General features: G+C 47.1%; 1 protein-coding gene across 3 annotated transcripts in view; it reads right to left on the bottom strand.

Moving 5' to 3' along the window:
• The window catches only part of MARCHF3 (membrane associated ring-CH-type finger 3), a 152,983-nt gene that overhangs the window by 50,636 nt on the left and 83,643 nt on the right, over nucleotides 1-18,704 (bottom strand). For all 3 annotated transcript variants that reach the window (XM_079995829.1, XM_079995831.1, XM_079995830.1), the window contains exon 2: nucleotides 7,228-7,471. In XM_079995829.1, coding sequence (XP_079851955.1) covers nucleotides 7,228-7,415 — 188 coding nt within the window. In that variant the 5' untranslated portion in view covers nucleotides 7,416-7,471. The remainder of the gene's footprint in view (nucleotides 1-7,227; nucleotides 7,472-18,704) is intronic.

Below are 18,704 nucleotides of genomic sequence, written 5' to 3'. Positions count from 1 at the left end.
TGTTTTCTCACCAGCACAGTTAGGCTGTAAATGCACTAAAGGCATTGGGACCTTTGTGTCTACCACCCACTGACTGAACAATATTTGCACAGCCTGCTCTCCCCTCTATAGCAGTAGCAGAGCATTACTGCGCAAACTTTTGCATGCTGTAAAAATGGCAGGGTATACTAAAGTCTTGGGTGGTAAAAGAACACTTCCTAGCCATTACTGTACACAAAACATGAATATTTTAAAAAAGGAAATCCTTTGTTAATGTTCTTTGAGATCAGCGAGGTTCTTTGCTCAGATGACTATTTTGCAGTCTGTTTAAGAATTTTTCACCTCTTTTCCTTGGAAACCATATTCTGCTCCCAAGTTTTAATTTTTAATGGACCATGTATAGCCATTAGTTTTTATACCCATGGTCTTTCTCAGTCTCTCTAGTGTATTCATAGTGTGCAGTTATATGCACTCTACAACTCCTTTTGGCCAGGCTGAACAGGCTAAACGTTTTCAATCTGTTCTCCATTCCTGTATTCATTCTGGTTATTGCTTGGTGTATGCTCAAGAAGGATAAATTGCACCAAACATGACCAAAACTGTATCTTCTTTTCCAAGTGAAATCTTAGTTGGTGCCCCTTAAAGACAGGATTAAACATACACTCTCTGACATTACTATGTGTCATTTGTCAAGTAGAAGGTTTTTATGATGCATGCTCCAGATACAGCCTCTGCAGCTATCAGATCTAGTTGGAAACACTAGCTCTCTTGTCGTCTTTAGCAAGTCTACTTTCTGTGGAGATAGCAATTCTATTTCCTGATAGAATTTTGCTGGCTAACATATGATCCCTAGCAGGTATCGATCCCTAACTTCCTTTGTGCTGTCTTCTCTTCCTTATGTCATAGCTATCACCTCTCCTCTTCCAGGTAGAACCAGATCCTGTCTCTGCTTCTTCCAAGTACATTGAAAGGTTCAGTGGAAGAGCTGTTTGACAGTGGAATTTGCTGCCAAGGAGTGTGGTGGAGTCTCCTTCTTTGGAGGTCTTTAAGCAGAGACTTGACAACCATATGTCAGGAGTGCTCTGATGGTGTTTCCTGCTTGGCAGGGGGTTGGACTCGATGGCCTTGTGGTCTCTTCCAACTCTATGATTCTATGATTCAATCTTTACTTTTCTTTTATGCTGGCTGGATTTGGCTTTGCCAAGATCAGGTGCACTGTCTCTTGTTCTTGGTGGTAAGCAAGGAGTAGGAGGGGGAGGCGGGTGGCACTGTGGGTTAAACCACAGAGCCTAGGACTTGCCAATCAGAAGGTCGGCAGTTCAAATCCCTGCGATGGGGTGAGCTCCCGTTGCTCAGTCCCTGCTCCTGCCAACCTAGCAGTTCGAAAGCACATTAAAGTGCAAGTAGATAAATAGGTATCGCTCCGGCAGTAAGGTAAATGGCATTTCCGTGTGCTGCTCTGGTTCACCAGACCAGGACATGATCCAGAAGCTGTACACCGGCTCCCTCGGCCAATAAAATGAGATGAGCACCGCAACCCCAGAGTCGGCCACGACTGGACCTAATGGTCAGGGGTCCCTTCACTTTTAAGGAGTAGGAGAGGCTTGTGTTGTTGAGGAGAGGCATCCTGCCCTTCTAAGGAAGAGTTATCATTGGTGAATCTCAGAGGCTCGCAATGGCCTGGCACATTTAGCTCAGCACAAACATGCTGAGTTCCAGTCGCAGTCATTTTGCTCTTTGTTGGTCCTTGCCAATCAGAAGGTCGTGGGTTCGAATCCCTACAATGGGGTGAGCTCCCGTTGCTCTGTCCCAGCTCCTGCCAACATAACAGTTCGAAAGCACGCCAGTGCAAATAGATAAATAGGTACCACTGCAGTGGGAAGCTAAACGGCATTTCTGTGCACTTTGGTTTCCGTCACGGTGCTCCATCGTGCCAGAAGTGGTTTACACATGCTGGCCACATGACCAGGAAAGCTGTCTGTGGACAAACACCGGTTCCCTTGGCCTGAACGCGAGATGAGCGCCTCAACCCCATAGTCACTTTTGACTGGACTTAACCGTCCAGGGGTCCTTTACCTTTACCAAGCTAAGGCAAGGTTTGGCTTACTGTGACATCCAAACTTGGGCTCATGGTTTCAATCTCCCATGGTAACCATGAGTCATAAACCAAGAGTCATAAACCATGGTTACAGCTCATGGTTAGCCCATAGAGCAGGGGTAGGCAACCTAAGGCCCGGGGGCCAGATGCGGCCCAATCGCCTTCTAAATCTGGCTTGTGGATGGTCAGGGATCAGCATGTTTTTATATGTAGAATCCTTTATATGTTTTTATATGTAGAATCCTTTTATTTAAAATGCATTTCTTGGATATTTGTGGGGCCTGCCTGGTGTTTTTACATGAGTAGAATGTGTGCTTTTATTTAAAATGCATCTCTGGGTTATTTGTGGGGCATAGGAATTCATTCATTATTATTTTTTTCAAAATATAGTCTGCCCCCCCCCATGTTCTGAGGGACGGTGGACCGGTCCATGGCTGAAAATGGTTGCTGACCCCTGCCATAGAGAGAGCTAAACCATCAGCCTGGGTTTAGACAACACGCTCAAACCTTGGGTTGATGTGGTGCAGCAGCAGCAGCAAGGACTGCCGAGGAGCAAAGCAACTGCAAGCTCCCCACTTGTGGAAGACCACCAGCTCATCTGCCACTGCTTTGATTCTTTATATCTCTGTATGTGCTTGCCTGTCTTTCATGTTCCTTAGGCTCCCCAGACTCTTTCACGAATAAGGATTGAGGAAAGGATCGTTAAACTATAAAAGGAAAGTGGATTATTTTAGAAGAGACAAATGAATCAATGTGGCTGGACCTTTCCTTAAGCTGAGGGAGGTGAAATTCTAGAATTGTAGAGTTGGAAGGGACCACGAGGGTCATCAAGTTTAACCCCCTGCAATGCAGGAATCAACCTCAGGTAGCCCTATATACCTGAAGGAGCGTCTCCACCCCCATCGTTCAGCCTGGACACTGAGGTCCAGCTCCGAGGGCCTTCTGGCAGTTCCCTCACTGCAAGAAGTGAGGTTACAGGGAAGCAGGCAGAGGGCCTTCTCAGTAGTGGTGCCTGCCCTGTGGAACACCTTCCCTTCAGATGTCAAGGAAATAACCAACTATCTGACTTTTAGAAGACATCTGAAGGCAGCCCTGTTTAGGGAAGTTTTTAATGTTCTATCGCTTTCTTCTTCTTCTTCTTCTTCTTCTTCTTCTTCTTCTTCTTCTTCTTCTTCTTCTTCTTCTTCTTCTGTTGGGAGCTGCCCAGATGGGCAGGGTATAAATAATAATGATGATGATGATGATGGGGATGAGGAAGCAGTGGCCGTCACCTGGCCTGAGCTCCGCCCCCCAGCAGTTCCCCTCTGTTGAAGGACACAGGTATATATTTGCCCCTGCTAAACTTAACTCCTGTGAACGACATCATACCTTTGCCAATGCTGAAGGAAGATTTAGCCCTGTCAGCTTTTGTACACGCAATGTGGAAAGGGCACCATATTGTCTTTTGCCTCAGGCAGCAAAACGTCTCAGGCCAACCCTGCCTATCAAGCAGCTTTAAACTGAGTTAGGCCCAGGGCTTCTTTTAGGGGGAACTCACAGGAACTCAGCTCCAGCACCTCTCAGGTGAGCGCCATTGCTTTTCTAAGAGAATGAGGAAGGTTTTCACGGTGAGTTCTGACACCTCTTTTTCTAGAAAAATAACACTGGTTAGGCCTGTGGTTGATTCTAGACCAGTCTCCAATCTTCCCTACCTCAGCAAGGTGTTAAGAGCATGTGGTGGCATCTCAGCGTCAGGGTTCCTGGATGAAACAGATTACCTAGATCCATTTCAATCTGGTTTTAGGCCTGGTTGTAAAACGAAGACTGCTTTGGTTACCTTGGTAGGTGATCTGCATTGTGAACTGGACCTCTCAGTGGCTTTGGAGACCATCAACCATGGCATCCTTTTGGACTGTCAGTTTCGGGTGGGACTTGAGGGCACTGTTTTACAGTTGATATTGTCCTTCTTAGAGGGGAAAGTTCAGAAGAAGAAGAAGAAGAAGAAAAAGAAGAGGAGGAGTTTGGATTTGATATCCCGCCTTTCACTCCCTTTTAAGGAGTCTCAAAGCGGCTAACATTCTCCTTTCCCTTCCTCCCCCACAACAAACACTCTGTGAGGTGAGTGGGGCTGAGACACTTCAATGAAGTGTGACTGGCCCAAGGTCACCCAGCAGCTGCATGTGGAGGAGCGGAGACGCGAACCTGGTTCCCCAGATTACGAGACTACCACTCTTAACCACTACACCACACTTGCTCTCACAAAAGGTGGTGCTGGGGTGTGTGTCTCCCATTCAATCCTGTGGTGGTTTAAATATGGGGTCCCTCAGGTCTCCATCTTGTCCCATGCTATTTAACATACGTAAACATGAAACCTCTGGGAGAGCTCACCAGAGTTTAGGAGCCATGCTGATGGCACACAACTTTGTCTCTCCTTTCCATCAGAACCAAGGAAGCAGTCTCCTTAACACAACAGGAAAGGCTGAAGGAACTCGGTATGTTTAGCCTGGAGAAGAGGAGACTGAGGGGAGATATGATGTTGTTGTTGTTGTTTAGTCGTTTAGTCGTGTCCGACTCTTCGTGACCCCATGGACCAGAGAACGCCAGGCACTCCTGTCCTCCACTGCCCCCTGCAGCTTGGTCAGACTCATGCTGGTAACCTCGAAAACACTATCCAACCATCTCGTCCTCTGTCGCCCCCTTCTCCTTGTGCCCTCCATCTTTCCCAACATCAGGGTCTTCTCCAGGGAGTCTTCTCTTCTCATGAGGTGGCCAAAGTACTGGAGCCTCAGCTTCACAATCTGTCCTTCCAGTGAGCACTCAGGGCTGATTTCCTTCAGAATGGAGAGGTTTGATGATAGCCATCTTCAAATATCTCAAGGGCTGTCACATGGAGGAGGGACAAAGCTTGTTTTCTCGTGTTCCGGAAGGCAGATCTCAAACTCATGGCTTCCAGTTACAAGAAAGGAGACTCCTCCATCAGAACCAAGGAAGGCCTGATCCAACTTTTGCCAAGCCAAGAAAAGGAGAGTGCCTGTGCATATTTTCATACATTGTTTTCTTTCTTAAACATTACCATTTGCTCAGCTGTCTTATTCCTAATTCAGACTTACATCAATTAAAAATAGCTTAGTAATATGATCCTCTTCTGCTTATTTTAAGTATTTCCATTTCGAGACAGTATACCGCAGTGTAGCTTCTCCTAACAGTGTGGCATTTTAGACCACCATTCTCATCGGCCTCAAACCAGCATGGCCAATGGTCAGATATTATTGTGACTACTGCAAAACAGCTGGGTGGACCAAAGTTAGGGAAGGCTGGTGTAGTAGGTTTGGAGGCTCAAATTCCCTCTCAGTCATGCATCTTTCAGGGTAGCCTTTGTGCACAGCATCACCTCTCACTAACCCTGAAGGGAAGTTATTGCAAGGATTAAACAAATTTCATGTATCCTGCTTTGACCTTATTGGAGAAAAAGCATAGAATACAAATAGGATGGATGGATGGATAACTAACTAACTAACTAACTAACTAACTAAGTAAGTAAGTAATTGCACTTTTTTTTAAAAAAAGCACACTTACACTGCTATAAAGGTAAAGGGACCCCTGACCATTAGGTCCAGTTGTGGCCAACTCTGGGGTTGCGGTGCTCATCTCGTTTTATTGGCCGAGGGAGCTGGCGTACAGCTTCCGGGTTATGTGGCCAGCATGACTAAGCCGCTTCTGGCGAACTAGAGCAGTGCATGGAAACGCCGTCTACCTTCCCGCCGGAGCGGTTCCTATTTCTCTACTTGCACTTTGATGTGCTTTTGAACTGCTAGGCTGGCAGAAGCAGGGACCGAGCAACGGGAGCTCACCCTGTCGCGGGGATTCGAACAGCCGACCTTCTGATCGGCAAGTCCTAAGCTCTGTGGTTTAACCCACAGCACCACCCACATCCCAGCCACTCTGGGTGGCTCCCAAGAGAATATTAAAAACACGATAAGACATCAAACATTAAAAACTTCCCTAAACAGGGCTGCCGTCAGATATCTTTTAAAAGTCAGATAGTTGCTTATTTCCTTGGCATCTGGTGGGAGGGCATTCTACAGGGTGGGTGCCACTACCGAGAAGGCCCTCTGCCTGGGTTATTGGAAGGCAAATCTATGAATTTAAAAATGTAATTGAAGCACAGCTCTTCATACACAAAACTTTCTAGAAAGATATCAGCTCACTCTAAGAAGCTATGGTTAAGGGCATGACAGGGGATATTTTTGAAATCAGCACTGGTTGAACAACATGTCCCCCCCCCCCTTTTACAAAATATAACGATTTTCCTAAATACTATATTCTACACACATTGGCCGATTGCCTACCAATAGACATACCAAGCCATTAGACATTCTTCTGAATGGAGTTTAAAAAATATATAACATGACCACTGCTTACTTACACCATATCAAACTGCTGCCTGCCAGCGGTGAAAAAAATCTCATACAATACCACCCGCAAGACCCACTCCAATCCATGGACATGAAAAAGAACAGCAAATTCTGTACCTAGGCAGTGGGCATCGTGTTGAATATCAAGTTTGCCCAGCTGCCCAGCTACACAAAACGTGGTCTAGAAGTATAAAAGATGAAAGTCCACAATACTCCACACAGAATGCGATAGGCTAGATATGAGTTTTCCTCCCAGTCTCTCTCACACACATGCAAACGTGAAATGACAGCCCTCACTGGGAAGCTGCGAGCACCATGCTCAAGTCAGCAGAATGTCACTCCTGAACTTTTCTCTTTCGCCTCAGGAGGATTAATGGCCTCTCCATCCCTTTGCCACCTGCCTCCCCCAACGGTCCCCACACCCCCTTCCTTGCGCGAAGCGGAACGAGTTGAATCGCCAGGGATCGTGACAAAGTTGCAACACATTACGAACTCGAAGAGGAGTCGAGCTTTTGCTCTCTTTAAAGTGAGCAATGCCGTGCGCATCATTCAGAGAGAAAGGTTACAAACAACACAGGAGAATTGAACGTGCAGCTTCCCATCTGCCTGACCCTGAAACAGACCTGTGATGAAAGACCCCCAAGTGCACTTAGGGAGGTTCGGGTCTTGCAATCGCAAACCCCCTCCCCTGCCCGGCACTTTCTTCCCCGCGCTTAACAAGCAATCGGATGTTTCCTTGGCTCGGTATGACCGTACCTCTGTGTGGCAAGCGTCCGTACTACTGATGACAGCAGCTGCCCGTCCTTGGCCGAAACTTGCATGACATACTGCGGCTGCCCATTCGCGAGGCTGCTACAGTCCTCCACCGTCTTCACCACCGGAGCAGCCGAGCTGGTGCAGTCTGGTAAGACTTCGGGCAGGTGACTGCAGCGGCTGGTTGTCATGGTAACAGACAGCAATTACTCTGCTAATGGCTTCCACATTCATACAGGATTTCCATCTAGGAAAGAAAGATTAGAAAACAATTTATCGAAGGCAGGGGCTGCTGAGAGCGGACGCCGGGCAAGACACACATGCAACAAACCACCAACGTCTCCGTTATTAAAATTCAGCAGGACTCAAAGAGCATTGCTTCCCATTAGAAAATATTCTAACACAAAGGTGGAGGGGGGGGGGAGAGAGAATAGAAAGGCAGGAATTGTTAATAACAATGCAGCAAGCACCTCCGTGTACAACTCTGTCTTATTGATTCTCTTTGAAAATGAGATATTTCTCTCTCTGGCCCCCCCTGCACCTCCTATTTCTTTTTTTCCTTTTTTTAAAATTGCCCCTGCTATTTGCAGGGGATGGGCAGCCTCACAATTACGTGGAGTTGAGAAACTGCGTCTCTATGAAGTGTGTATTATCTTGAAAAGCAATTTTTCTCCCTTTACTTTTCTCCACAGACTTTAGTGCCTTGGTGATAAATGGAAAGGCTGAAAACCTTTTGTCTCTCTCCCTCTCTCCCTTGCCGCCACCTTCCACCCCCCCCCCCCCCAGTTGTGAGGTGGTAAGGACACCTAGCTTGGGCTTGCTTCAGCTCCACATCAGCCTCTTCCCCATAAACGCAAGAAAAGTACCAAATAAATTCGCAATCTCTCGGAGAAAATAACCTGTTATTACGAAGTGCGTTACACCATCAAATAGGGAGCACAACACCCAAATCAGTATTTAATGACAGAGGGGTTTTCTTCCCCCAACCTCACGACTCCGGCCCCTTAATGATAACCTGCATGCAGTAATAATACAGGCTGCAAGGTAAGGTTAGAGGGGGGTGGCGAAAAAGAGAAATCATACTTGTATATGCCACGCTCCTTTCTCCCAATCATTTCAAATAAATGACATTTAAAATGTTTTGCTGGACAGGAGTGGGCATCCCCCCCCCCCCCAATTTAGGGGCCAATTTTGCACAGAAACACAAACAACAGAAATATGCGACGTTAGAAAATGTGGGTTAATTTACTGGGAAGTGTCATGCCCTGCTCTCCTCAACCAGGGTGAGAGTATAACAGCACCTCCAGGCCTTATAGAGGATGTGAGTGTATTGTATTTTTGGTTATTATGCTACGTATTTGTGTGTGTGTTTATGCACATAAAAGACCACATACAGATTGTTCAAATACGAACATCACAGAACAAGCCCTTTCCTTAGAAGTCAGCAGCCCTAATATAGAAGGACATTTCAAAGGCCTGACTGCGGCTAGCTGCTAATTCTGTAGGTTGACTCTACTGATTTAAAAACAGCCAATAAAACAGGAAGAATAAAATTGCAAGATAATATAATCATCAACTTCTTCATCATCAACAACATAGAAAGCTTAAAAGAAAATGAGTGGCATAAAATATATTCCACAGTGGAATACAAGATTCATATTTCTACCAAACATACCAAATATTCATGGACGTTGCCAAATAAACTCATATTTGAAAGGACTGAGCCAACCAGGAGAAAGATTGGTCATACTTGTATATACCACACTCCTTTCTCCCAATCATTCACAAGTCACGAATGGCCCCCAAGTAGAAGCAAAGTTGGAGGGGTCTGCATCACCCCTGGCGGCATGTATTTTATGAGTCATTTTTCCAGAAATGGCAATGAACATGACTTCTTTAAACCATCGAGCCACAGGAGAACAAGATGTGTCTTTCCATTCTTGAAAGATCACTAGATGAGCAGCAACCAAAGGAATTAGAATTCCCTGTTGAGAAGTAAGGTCAGAACCACCCCAAATGGCTAAGAGACATAGCTTAGTGTCCAAGGCAGCCTGTTTGCCAGCAAAACACCAATCTCAACTGTAACCTGCTTCCAGAACTTGTGTACATAATGACATCCACACCACATATGCCAGTATGTTCCTCATACCTCACAACTCGGGTCAGTGTAAGGGGGAACTATATCTTCCAATACATATTTTTATACAGTGGTATACAGTGGTACCTCAGGTTAGGGACGCGGGTGGCGCTGTGGGTTAAACCACATAGCCAAGGGCTTGTCGATCAGAAGGTTGGCGGTTCGAATCCTCACAACGGGGTGAGCTCCCGTTGCTCGGTTCCTGCTCCTGCCAACCTAGCAGTTCGAAAGCACGTCAAAGTGCAAGTAGATAAATAGGTACCGCTCCAGCGGGAAGGTAAACAGCCAGAAGCGGCTTAGTCATGCTGGCCACATGACCCGGAAGCTGTACGCCGGCTCCTTCGGCCAATAAAGCGAGATGAGTGCCGCAACCCCAGAGTCGGTCACGACTGGACCTAATGGTCAGGGGTCCCTTTACCTTTACCTCAGGTTAAGAACTTAATTCATTCTGGAGGTCTGCTCTTAACCTGAAACTGTTCTTAACCTGAAGCACCACTTTAGCTAATGGGGCCTCCTGTTGCCACTGCGCCGCGGCTGCACGATTTCTGTTCTCATCCTGAAGCAAAGTTCTTAACCTGAGGTAATATTTCTGGGCTAGCGGTACTACTATACTGTAAACTGCCCTGTGATCCTTGGATGAAGGGTGGTACGTTGAAGAAGGAGAAGGAGAAGAATAAGAATTAAGAAGCCAGCCCTAAGCTGGTGCTCTTTCACTGCCAATGGACTTCAACTCCCATCATTGTGCTGATAATGCCATGGTTTTAGGTTAGATCCCCATATGCGACAGCTGCATTGCAGGGCGTTGGAAGAGGGGATCTTCAGGGTCCCTTTCCAACTTCACAATTCTATGATCTCTCACTGTTGGCTGTGCTGCGTGGAGCTGATGGAAGTTGTAGTCCAATACATCTGCAGTCACAGGTTGGGGGAAGGTGGCCTTAAAGCACATTAAAGGTAGAGAAAGAAATGTGTTTTTGTGCCCCTGGCACTAATTCAAAAAATGCCACCTAACTGCTTATCTGGGGAATACTCCTATCAAATGCATTTTATTGATTTTCTCCCCCCCCTTTTTTTAATGGTATTCCACTGTCCTGTCACTGTTGAGGCTCAGTGTAGCAGCCACCGAAAACAGTTGCGCAACAGGAAAAGAGAGCTGAGAGCGGCTATGGGGCAACAGATACAAAGAGTTCTATGCGCTTGTGTGTGTGTACCAGCAATCATTTTCATACTCTCCCCCTTCCCATTTCTGAGCCCTATCCTTTGATTCCCATCCTCCCCAGAGTGAGTGCTTGTGTGATTCCTCGGGGATAGGTTTATTCCCTCTTTCTTGTAAATCATTTTTATAGGTTTTTGTGGAGCATAAAAAGGGCAGGAGAACACTTTGGGAATTCTGACTCCCCAGGGCTCTTCCCCACTCCCCCCCCCCACAATGTCTTCACAATGCTAAGGGCAGAACCAGGCATTATGGGAAATGCACTGTTGCTCCAGCAATCAGCAGCTTCTGGTACCCTACTTTTCTCAGTCTCCTGTAGCAAGTACTAAGATGATGATTTTGTCACAGTATGTTTCCGAGCACAATTCAAAGTGTTGGTGCTGACCTTTAAAGCCCTAAACGGCCTCAGTCCAGTATACCTGAAGGAGCGTCTCCACCCCCATCATTCTGCCCGGACACTGAGGTCCAGCGCCGAGGGCCTTCTGGCGGTTCCCTCATTGCGAGAAGCAAAGCTACAGGGAACCAGGCAGAGGGCCTTTTCGGTAGTGGCGCCCACCCTGTGGAACGCCCTTCCAGCAGATGTCAAAGCGATAAACAACTACCTGACATTCAGAAGACATCTGAAGGCAGCCCTGTTCAGGGAAGTTTTTAACGTGTGATTTTACTGTATTTTTGGTTTTTATGGAAGCCGCCCAGAGTGGCTGGGAAGGCCCAGCCAGATGGGCGGGATATAAATAATAAATTATTATTATTATTATTATTATTATTATTATTATTATTATTCCAAGATTCTGCATTATCAGCCCTGCTCCAATGGCTGAGATACCACAGGCAGAAGCCACCAGTCTGGTCCTCTCTCTCTCTCTCTCTCTCTCTCTCTGTGTGTATACACACACACACACACACAACCATGATAGAGCATGGCAGACACAATCCAAATACTGTACTGAACACCATTCTTTTATTTGTGTGTTCAGACCCAGAAACCTCCCCCCCCCTAAATAAACTCACATTTGACTCAAATTTTAGTTTTGGTTTTTGGCAGAATTTAGGCCACAACTTTATTGATTACAGAAAGTGAGTGGTTGCATAGGCTTTGGTTAGACCAGCTAACTGCACACTTGCAGGTAACGCTGACCCAGGGCACCAGCATAGGTCAGCCAAGGGTGAACATCTGAGGCAGGTGAAAAGCCCAGGAACAGACTATGTCCACTCCCCAGATGCTCCCCTGGACTCAGGCACAGGCACAACCCCCTCTCGGGAGTTGACCAAACCAAGTTGAGTCCCTGGATTGCTTTAACGGAATACCCTTCACATAGGGATGGCAAGACCGTTCTCCCATCCCTATCACCTGAACCAGTGCCTATCCGCAACCTTACAAGTTGTGACGATTTGCTACGCAGCAGGTGAAACCGAAATGGCAACAGCCAATCAGCCAAGTGGGGAAAACTCCTGCTGTGCCCCTGTCCCAATGACAGACAACACACGACAGCATCACAAGGTCAATCACAAAATGCCCTAAATATAGGGTGGAGGGCGGGTGCTCTGATGCATGAGCTGAAAGAGGAAGCTCAGGGTCACATGCACAGGTATATATAGGTCCCTTGGCCCATTTAGACAGCTCCCCATTGGCCAGATTAAACCCAGCAATAAGGGACCTACCAATCGGGTGTTGTGGCTGTCCAATATACCCACCCACAACCAAGAGGTCAGTCTCCAGGTCTCACCGCAACACGTGCCCTCTTTTAGGGAGGACACATTTTCCTTGCCTTAACACCAAAATAATTTAAAAATCAAAACCTTGGCCATTCCTTTTGTAGTTTGATAATCAACTGGCACAAAGCACTTTGTGGCACTTTCCAAAGTTAGCCAAGCAGCTAGCTGAGGAAGAAAGCAATTGGATCTAGGCAGAGAGACATCAGGGATGCCATACCACTCCCATAGATCACCAGCGTTGAAGCAATGATTCTTCAGCATCAACTTTGTTGGACTGGTCATGTTGTGCGGATGCCTGATGATGGTCTTCCAAAGCAACTACTCTATTCCGAACTTAAAAATGGAAAGCATAATGCTGGTGGTCAACAAAAGAGGTTTAAAGACTATCTCAAGGCAAATCTAAAACAAATGTAGTATAAACACCAACAACTGGGAAACACTGGCCTGCGAGCACTGCAGTTGGAGAACAGCCTTTACCAAAGGTGTCATGGGCTTTGAAGACACTCGAACTCAGGACGCAAGGGAGAAAGGTGCTAAGAGGAAGGCACGGTTGGCAAATCCACACCATGATCAGCTCCTGCCCAGAAACCAATGTCCCCACTGTGGAAGGACGTGTGGATCCAGAATTGGCCTCCACAGTCACTTACAGATTCATTGTTAAAACCGTGTTTATGGAAGACAATCTTACTCGGCTACGAATGATCGCCAAAGAAGAAGAAGAAGAAGAAGAAGAAGATTTACGAACAGGGCTGAGTGCTTGACGATACACCTATCATCGTGGGGATGGCTTTAGCTACTTTTGCAGAGAATACATTCCCTAGGGAGCATGCATGTTGCCTATGCGCTACTTCGTAGCAGTTCTGACGCTCAAAGAACAATGAAGAAAAAGAATAGCATTGTGATCCTCATATACAATGACAATGGAGCAAATGACTAATTCCAAGACCATTAGCACACAAAGAAATGCAAAAGAATGCAGCCTTATGAGAACGGCAGCCACAGACTCTCAAAGGAGCGTGCGTAGGGACATGGATTATGAGCTACATTTTAGTTTTGAAATGCATGCTGAGACTGTTCAACGAGAGTATGCAGCAGCACAGTAGATGCCTCATTAAACTTAAATAGCCTAGACAGGGCTGTGCTTATAGACCCATGCTACAGAATTATACATTTCCTTGCTCACTGCTTCGCTGACCTCATTATGTACAGCAGGAAGATTATCATTCTGCATAAAGTGACCATCCATGCTTTGACAAAGGCATCCGTCAGTCAGTTGAGGAGTTTAAGGGTATTTCTTAACCACCAGATGATGCCGTTAAGAGCAAAATATTAATATATGCACAACTCTTTGCTTTAGCGGCTACTTAAAAAAGAGAGAGAGAGCTATTTGGGCAGCCCAGCAGAATATGTTTCTTCTTAGCAGCTTGATAACATATTTTAAAAATAGGAATATCTGACTATTAATTTCAATGGATATGGGATTTCTGCTATTCAAGGCAGTTGGAAATCTGATGTGGGTCACTATCATTTGTGTTATATGGAAAACAGAAAGAGAAGGAGCAGCTTGGCCAAGGCAGCTGACGTTCATGGCCAACGTTGACATTTGAAAACAGGTCTAATCCCAGCATTTTACCGGTGCCACCCTGATTTACAAAGTGCTGATTTTTAGAAAAGCTCTGACAACACAAAATAAATACCAGCCTTTTGAACATGTATTAAAAATCATAATAATTCAACCCCGGCAGAAGCCCCTATAATGCAATTCATCCAATTCCAACAGTTGAGTTTGTTTTCAATATTCTCCCTCATAAAATGCAGCATGATATACACTTTTGAAAATGGTGTAAGTAATAAGCAGCGCGTATTGAACTCTGGAGGTAAATATCAAGAATGATTGTTCTGAGAAGTACCTATTGACTAAGGCAATGCCAGTGCATACAAAAGCAAAAATAAATCTTGCCACCTAAGAAAACCCCAGCTGAATAAATGCTGCTGTATTCTTTTTATGCGCTTTCATATGAAACACATGGAAATAGCTTTTGACCATGAGCAGATATTGTTCATTTTCAGGGCCATAAGGTTCATTCAGAGACGCTGACAAGGCCTATATTGTATCATTATAGCAAGGAGCCAGAAAACCAGGGGAAGCCAAGAGACTGAGTACTGGACCTACCAGAAAACGGTTGCCAAATCACAAAAGTCAGAATCCAGAAGGCTACCACAGGGATTTTCTAGTCATTCACACATTTCATCACGGTTTGGCACTGCTGTTAAGAGCTGTTAAGACATAGGTCTGAGACATAGGTCTGAGGTGGTGAGTATAGGCAGAAGACCTTTGCCAATTTATATGCTTATGGAATGATCTAAATTCTGCACCAAGAAATCTCAATTCTGCAACCTGCCTATGTCATGCAAATGTACATGTATTTACTTATCTTGCATAATTTATTCTGATTCTGCTAATCATATTTTTTTGGGGGGTAGGGAGCAGAGAGCAATGCAGGACTGTGAAACATTGCTCTCTGCCCACTAAAAATCCTGCTAAGCTTCCTTTGTTGGCTCCTGTGATCTCATTGACACTTCTCATCTAGTTTCAAGGCTATCTTCGTAACCTTATGTCAGGGAACTGCCATCGGAAGGACAGGTGGTGAGAAGGCTTCAGGAGAATAGGAGAGACACTTCTTCAGCAGAAGAGGGAACCAGTAGGGGGAGTGCGGGAGCTCCAAAGGAAAGGGAGTCGGAGGGGAGGCTCTGGGATACTTCCAGTGAGAACAGTGAGGAGGTATCAGGACACCCTTTAAGGACCCCCACCCCTCGCCGGAAACTGTCACGCAGGGAATCCAGGAGGCGCATGTCCGTGAAACAGCTTTTATGTTGGAAACGTTTCCGCAAACGCCCACTGTCAGATTCTACCAGCGACTGACGGAGCCACCCCGAAGGGCTCCGCTCAAGGCAGGGCTTCACTACACTGAGTGAGCTCTGAGGGATCAAGCTTTAACGCACAAGCAGCTCATTATCCCACCACAGCAATCTGACAGTCCCTGAAAGCAGCTTGTGCAAAGAGAGGCATCATGAGCAACCCAGCCGGAGCCGGAGATGGGGGAGCAGCTGCAGCCGGTCCTAGCCTGGAAGAAAGGTACAGGATGTTGGAGGTACAGTTAGCTCTGCAAACGGCGAGGCTTGAGGAGAGGAGGGCTCATGATGCAGAAAAGGGGAAAGCCGCCCAGCTCTCGAGGAAAGTGCCTGGACTGGTGCAGAAGTTTGGGGGTGATCCCAGGAATTATCAAGCCTTCAGGACAGAGATGCAATATGCCCTCAATCTGCAGTTTGATGATTTTCCTGATGAGGATTCGAGGGTTGCTTATGTGATTGGGCATCTCGAAGGCGGGGCCAAAGATTGGGTGAGGCCACTAATGGCAGCCAATAATGAAGCCCTAAGGGACACAAGGAAGTTTTTTCGCGCCATGGATCTGATGTTTTCCAGCGAGATTGAGCAGGGAGTGGCGCGCAGGCAGTTAATGGCGTGTAAACAAGGGAACCGATCTGTCCGTGAGTACTGGACTGAGTTCACCATGTTGATCCATAAATTAGGTTGGGATTTGTCAGCGGAACCGATACAAATGCTGTTCGAAGAAGGACTATCTTCGGCAGTGAAAGACGAACTTTCCCGGGGGCCCAGGGCGGAGTCTATGGACCATCTGACTAAATCAGCGCTGGCCATAGGATCACGCCAGGAGGCCAGAGCCTTGGAGAAGCGGGAAGGGAAAGGGGAGCGTTGGAGGGATTTCCGCATTCCAGAGATTCCAGAGCAGCCTTCTCTGCCAGCAGAGCCGATGGAAATTGGAACAGCGCGCGCGCGCGCAATTTCAAACCCCAGTGAAGGGCGGAAGAAGGAGGGAAAAGGCGCCAAGAAATGTTTTCTCTGCCAACAGCCAGGTCACTTTGCCAGAGTTTGTCCGCAAAGAAAGGAATGGCAAGGAATGGTGGGAGCTGTTGGGGAGGAGGGAGAAGGAGCTAAGGAGCAAGTAAAAGCCAACGCCTGGCTGCCACCGACGGGGCACAGCAGCCAGGCCAAGGAACAGTAAATGTGCCCACGCCAGAACCCCCAAGACCAGCTCTTGTAATAGAGGTATTGCTGGAGCTGGCAAACGGACACCCACTAAAGGTGAAGGCGCTATTAGACTAAGGCAGCTCCTGCAACTTTATGAGTAAGGAGTTTGCAGCCGCACATCAGATACAGACCATCCCTTTAAAAAATCCCCTGCAGGTGACCACGATTGATGGGAGGGCGCTGTTGGGGGGAGAAGTAAACCAGCAGACTGTCCCCATGACAATGAGGGTGGCAAGACACACGGAACTGATAGCGTTTAATATAGCCACTTTGGGAGGAGCGCCCATCATTTTGGGGATGAGCTGGCTAGCGCTGCATGATCCGCTTGTGGGATGGCATCAGAGAGTGGTTTCCTTTGGGTCAGCACATTGTATGGGACACTGCACAGAAAAAGGGGGCCAAGTAGGCACTCAGGCCACGTTAGCAAAGATAGAAGCAACGGATCAAGGTAGGGTACCACGAGAATATGCAGATTTTGCCGACGTCTTCAGCGAAAGGGAAGCAGATAAACTACCCCCGCACAGACCCTTTGACTGCCAAATCAACTTACTCCCAGGAGCACAATTGCCAGTGGGCAAGGTGTATGCAATGTCTGACAGGGAGATGCAGGAGCTAAGGGAGTTTATTGACAAAAACCTCAAGCGTGGGTTCATCAGAGAGTCACGAGCGGTGGGGGGTAGCCCAGTGTTCTTTGTGGACAAAAAAAATTCGGACAAACCGAGATTAATTGTGGACTTGCGGGCCCTAAACGCAGTGTCCGAACCCGTGACTTTCCCTATGCCCAGAATCGATGACATTCTGACCCGGGTGAGAAAAGGGAAGATTTTTACCAAGCTGGACCTGAGGGGGGCGTATAACCTGATACGTATGAGAAAGGGAGATGAGTGGAAAACCACTATGTTCACCCCCTTGGGAGCATTTGAGTACTGCGTTATGCCTTTCGGCCTCCAGGCGGGATCGGCAGTATTTCAATCATTCATGGATCACGTACTAGGACCATTGCTGTACAAGAACTGCGCTGCGTTCTTGGATGATGTACTGGTGTACTCAGAGGATGAAGAGCAGCATGTGCGAGATGTACGAGAGGTACTGAGGAAACTGCAAGAAAACCAGCTGTGGGTGAAACTGGAGAAGTGTCAGTTTCACACCAGGGAGGTGGAATTCCTAGGGTACCGGTTGTCGGACAAGGGGCTGGCCATGGATCCTAGCAAGGTGCAAGCGGTGCTGGAATGGAGGCCACCGAAAACTAAGAAAGATGTGCAGAGGTTTTTGGGGTTCGGAAACTTCTATCAGAAGTTCATCAAGAACTTCGCCCACTTAACAGCCCCCATCACGGATTGTCTCAGCAGTAAGAAGAAATTTGTCTGGACGGAAGAAGCGCAGCGAGCTTTCGAAAGTTTAAAGAGGGCGTTTGCTTCAGAAGAACAACTCTTACACGTGGATCTGCAGCAGCCGATGAGGGTGGAAACCGACGCGTCTGACAGAGCGGTGGGCGCCGTGCTCCTGCAGCCAGGACTGAATACGTCAGAATGGAGACCGTGTGCCTTCTTCTCGAGGAAATTGAACAAATCTGAGAGGAATTATACAGTGTACGACAGAGAATTACTCGCCGTCCACGAAGCGTTCAAGAGATGGAGACACCTGTTGATTGGGGCGCAACACAAGGTTCAAGTGCGGACAGACCACAAAAATCTAGAATACTGGAGAACAGCCCGAGTATTGAACCAGAGACAAGTAAGATGGGCGCAAGAGTTCTCCAAGTTCAATTTTGAAATTCGCTACGTGCCAGGGGCTGAGAATGTCAGGGCGGACGCTCTCTCCAGAAAACCTGAGTACTTGGAGGGGGAAGGAGGGGCGGAAGAAAGACATATCATCTCAGAGGACCACTGGGTTTGTGGGGCGGCATTGGTGGGGCAAAGAGAACTGGTAGAGGGTATTGAGAACGATGAATATGCCCAAGAAAAACTTAGGGAACTCAGGGAGACAGGTGAGAACGCAGGGGGTTTTGAGGAAAAGAACGGAAAACTATATTACAAAGGGGCACTCTACATACCAGATGGGGAACTAAGAGGGCGGGTGCTCAAACAGTTGCATGACAGCCCCACGGCGGGGCACTTCGGGCAGCACAAGACCATGTGGTTGGTTACCAGGGAGTTTTGGTGGCCCAAGGTGCGGGAAGACGTGCGGGAGTATGTCAGGGGATGCGACAGGTGCCAAAGAGCAAAGGGAGAGAGGTTGGCGCCAGCAGGGTTATTAGAACCCTTACCCACCCCAGAAAGGCCATGGGAGATGGTATCCATAGACTT

Source organism: Podarcis cretensis, assembly GCF_951804945.1.
Source record: "Podarcis cretensis genome assembly, chromosome: 11".
Classification (NCBI taxonomy): Eukaryota; Metazoa; Chordata; class Lepidosauria; order Squamata; family Lacertidae; genus Podarcis; species Podarcis cretensis.
This window is presented reverse-complemented; position numbering and strand designations above follow the sequence as displayed.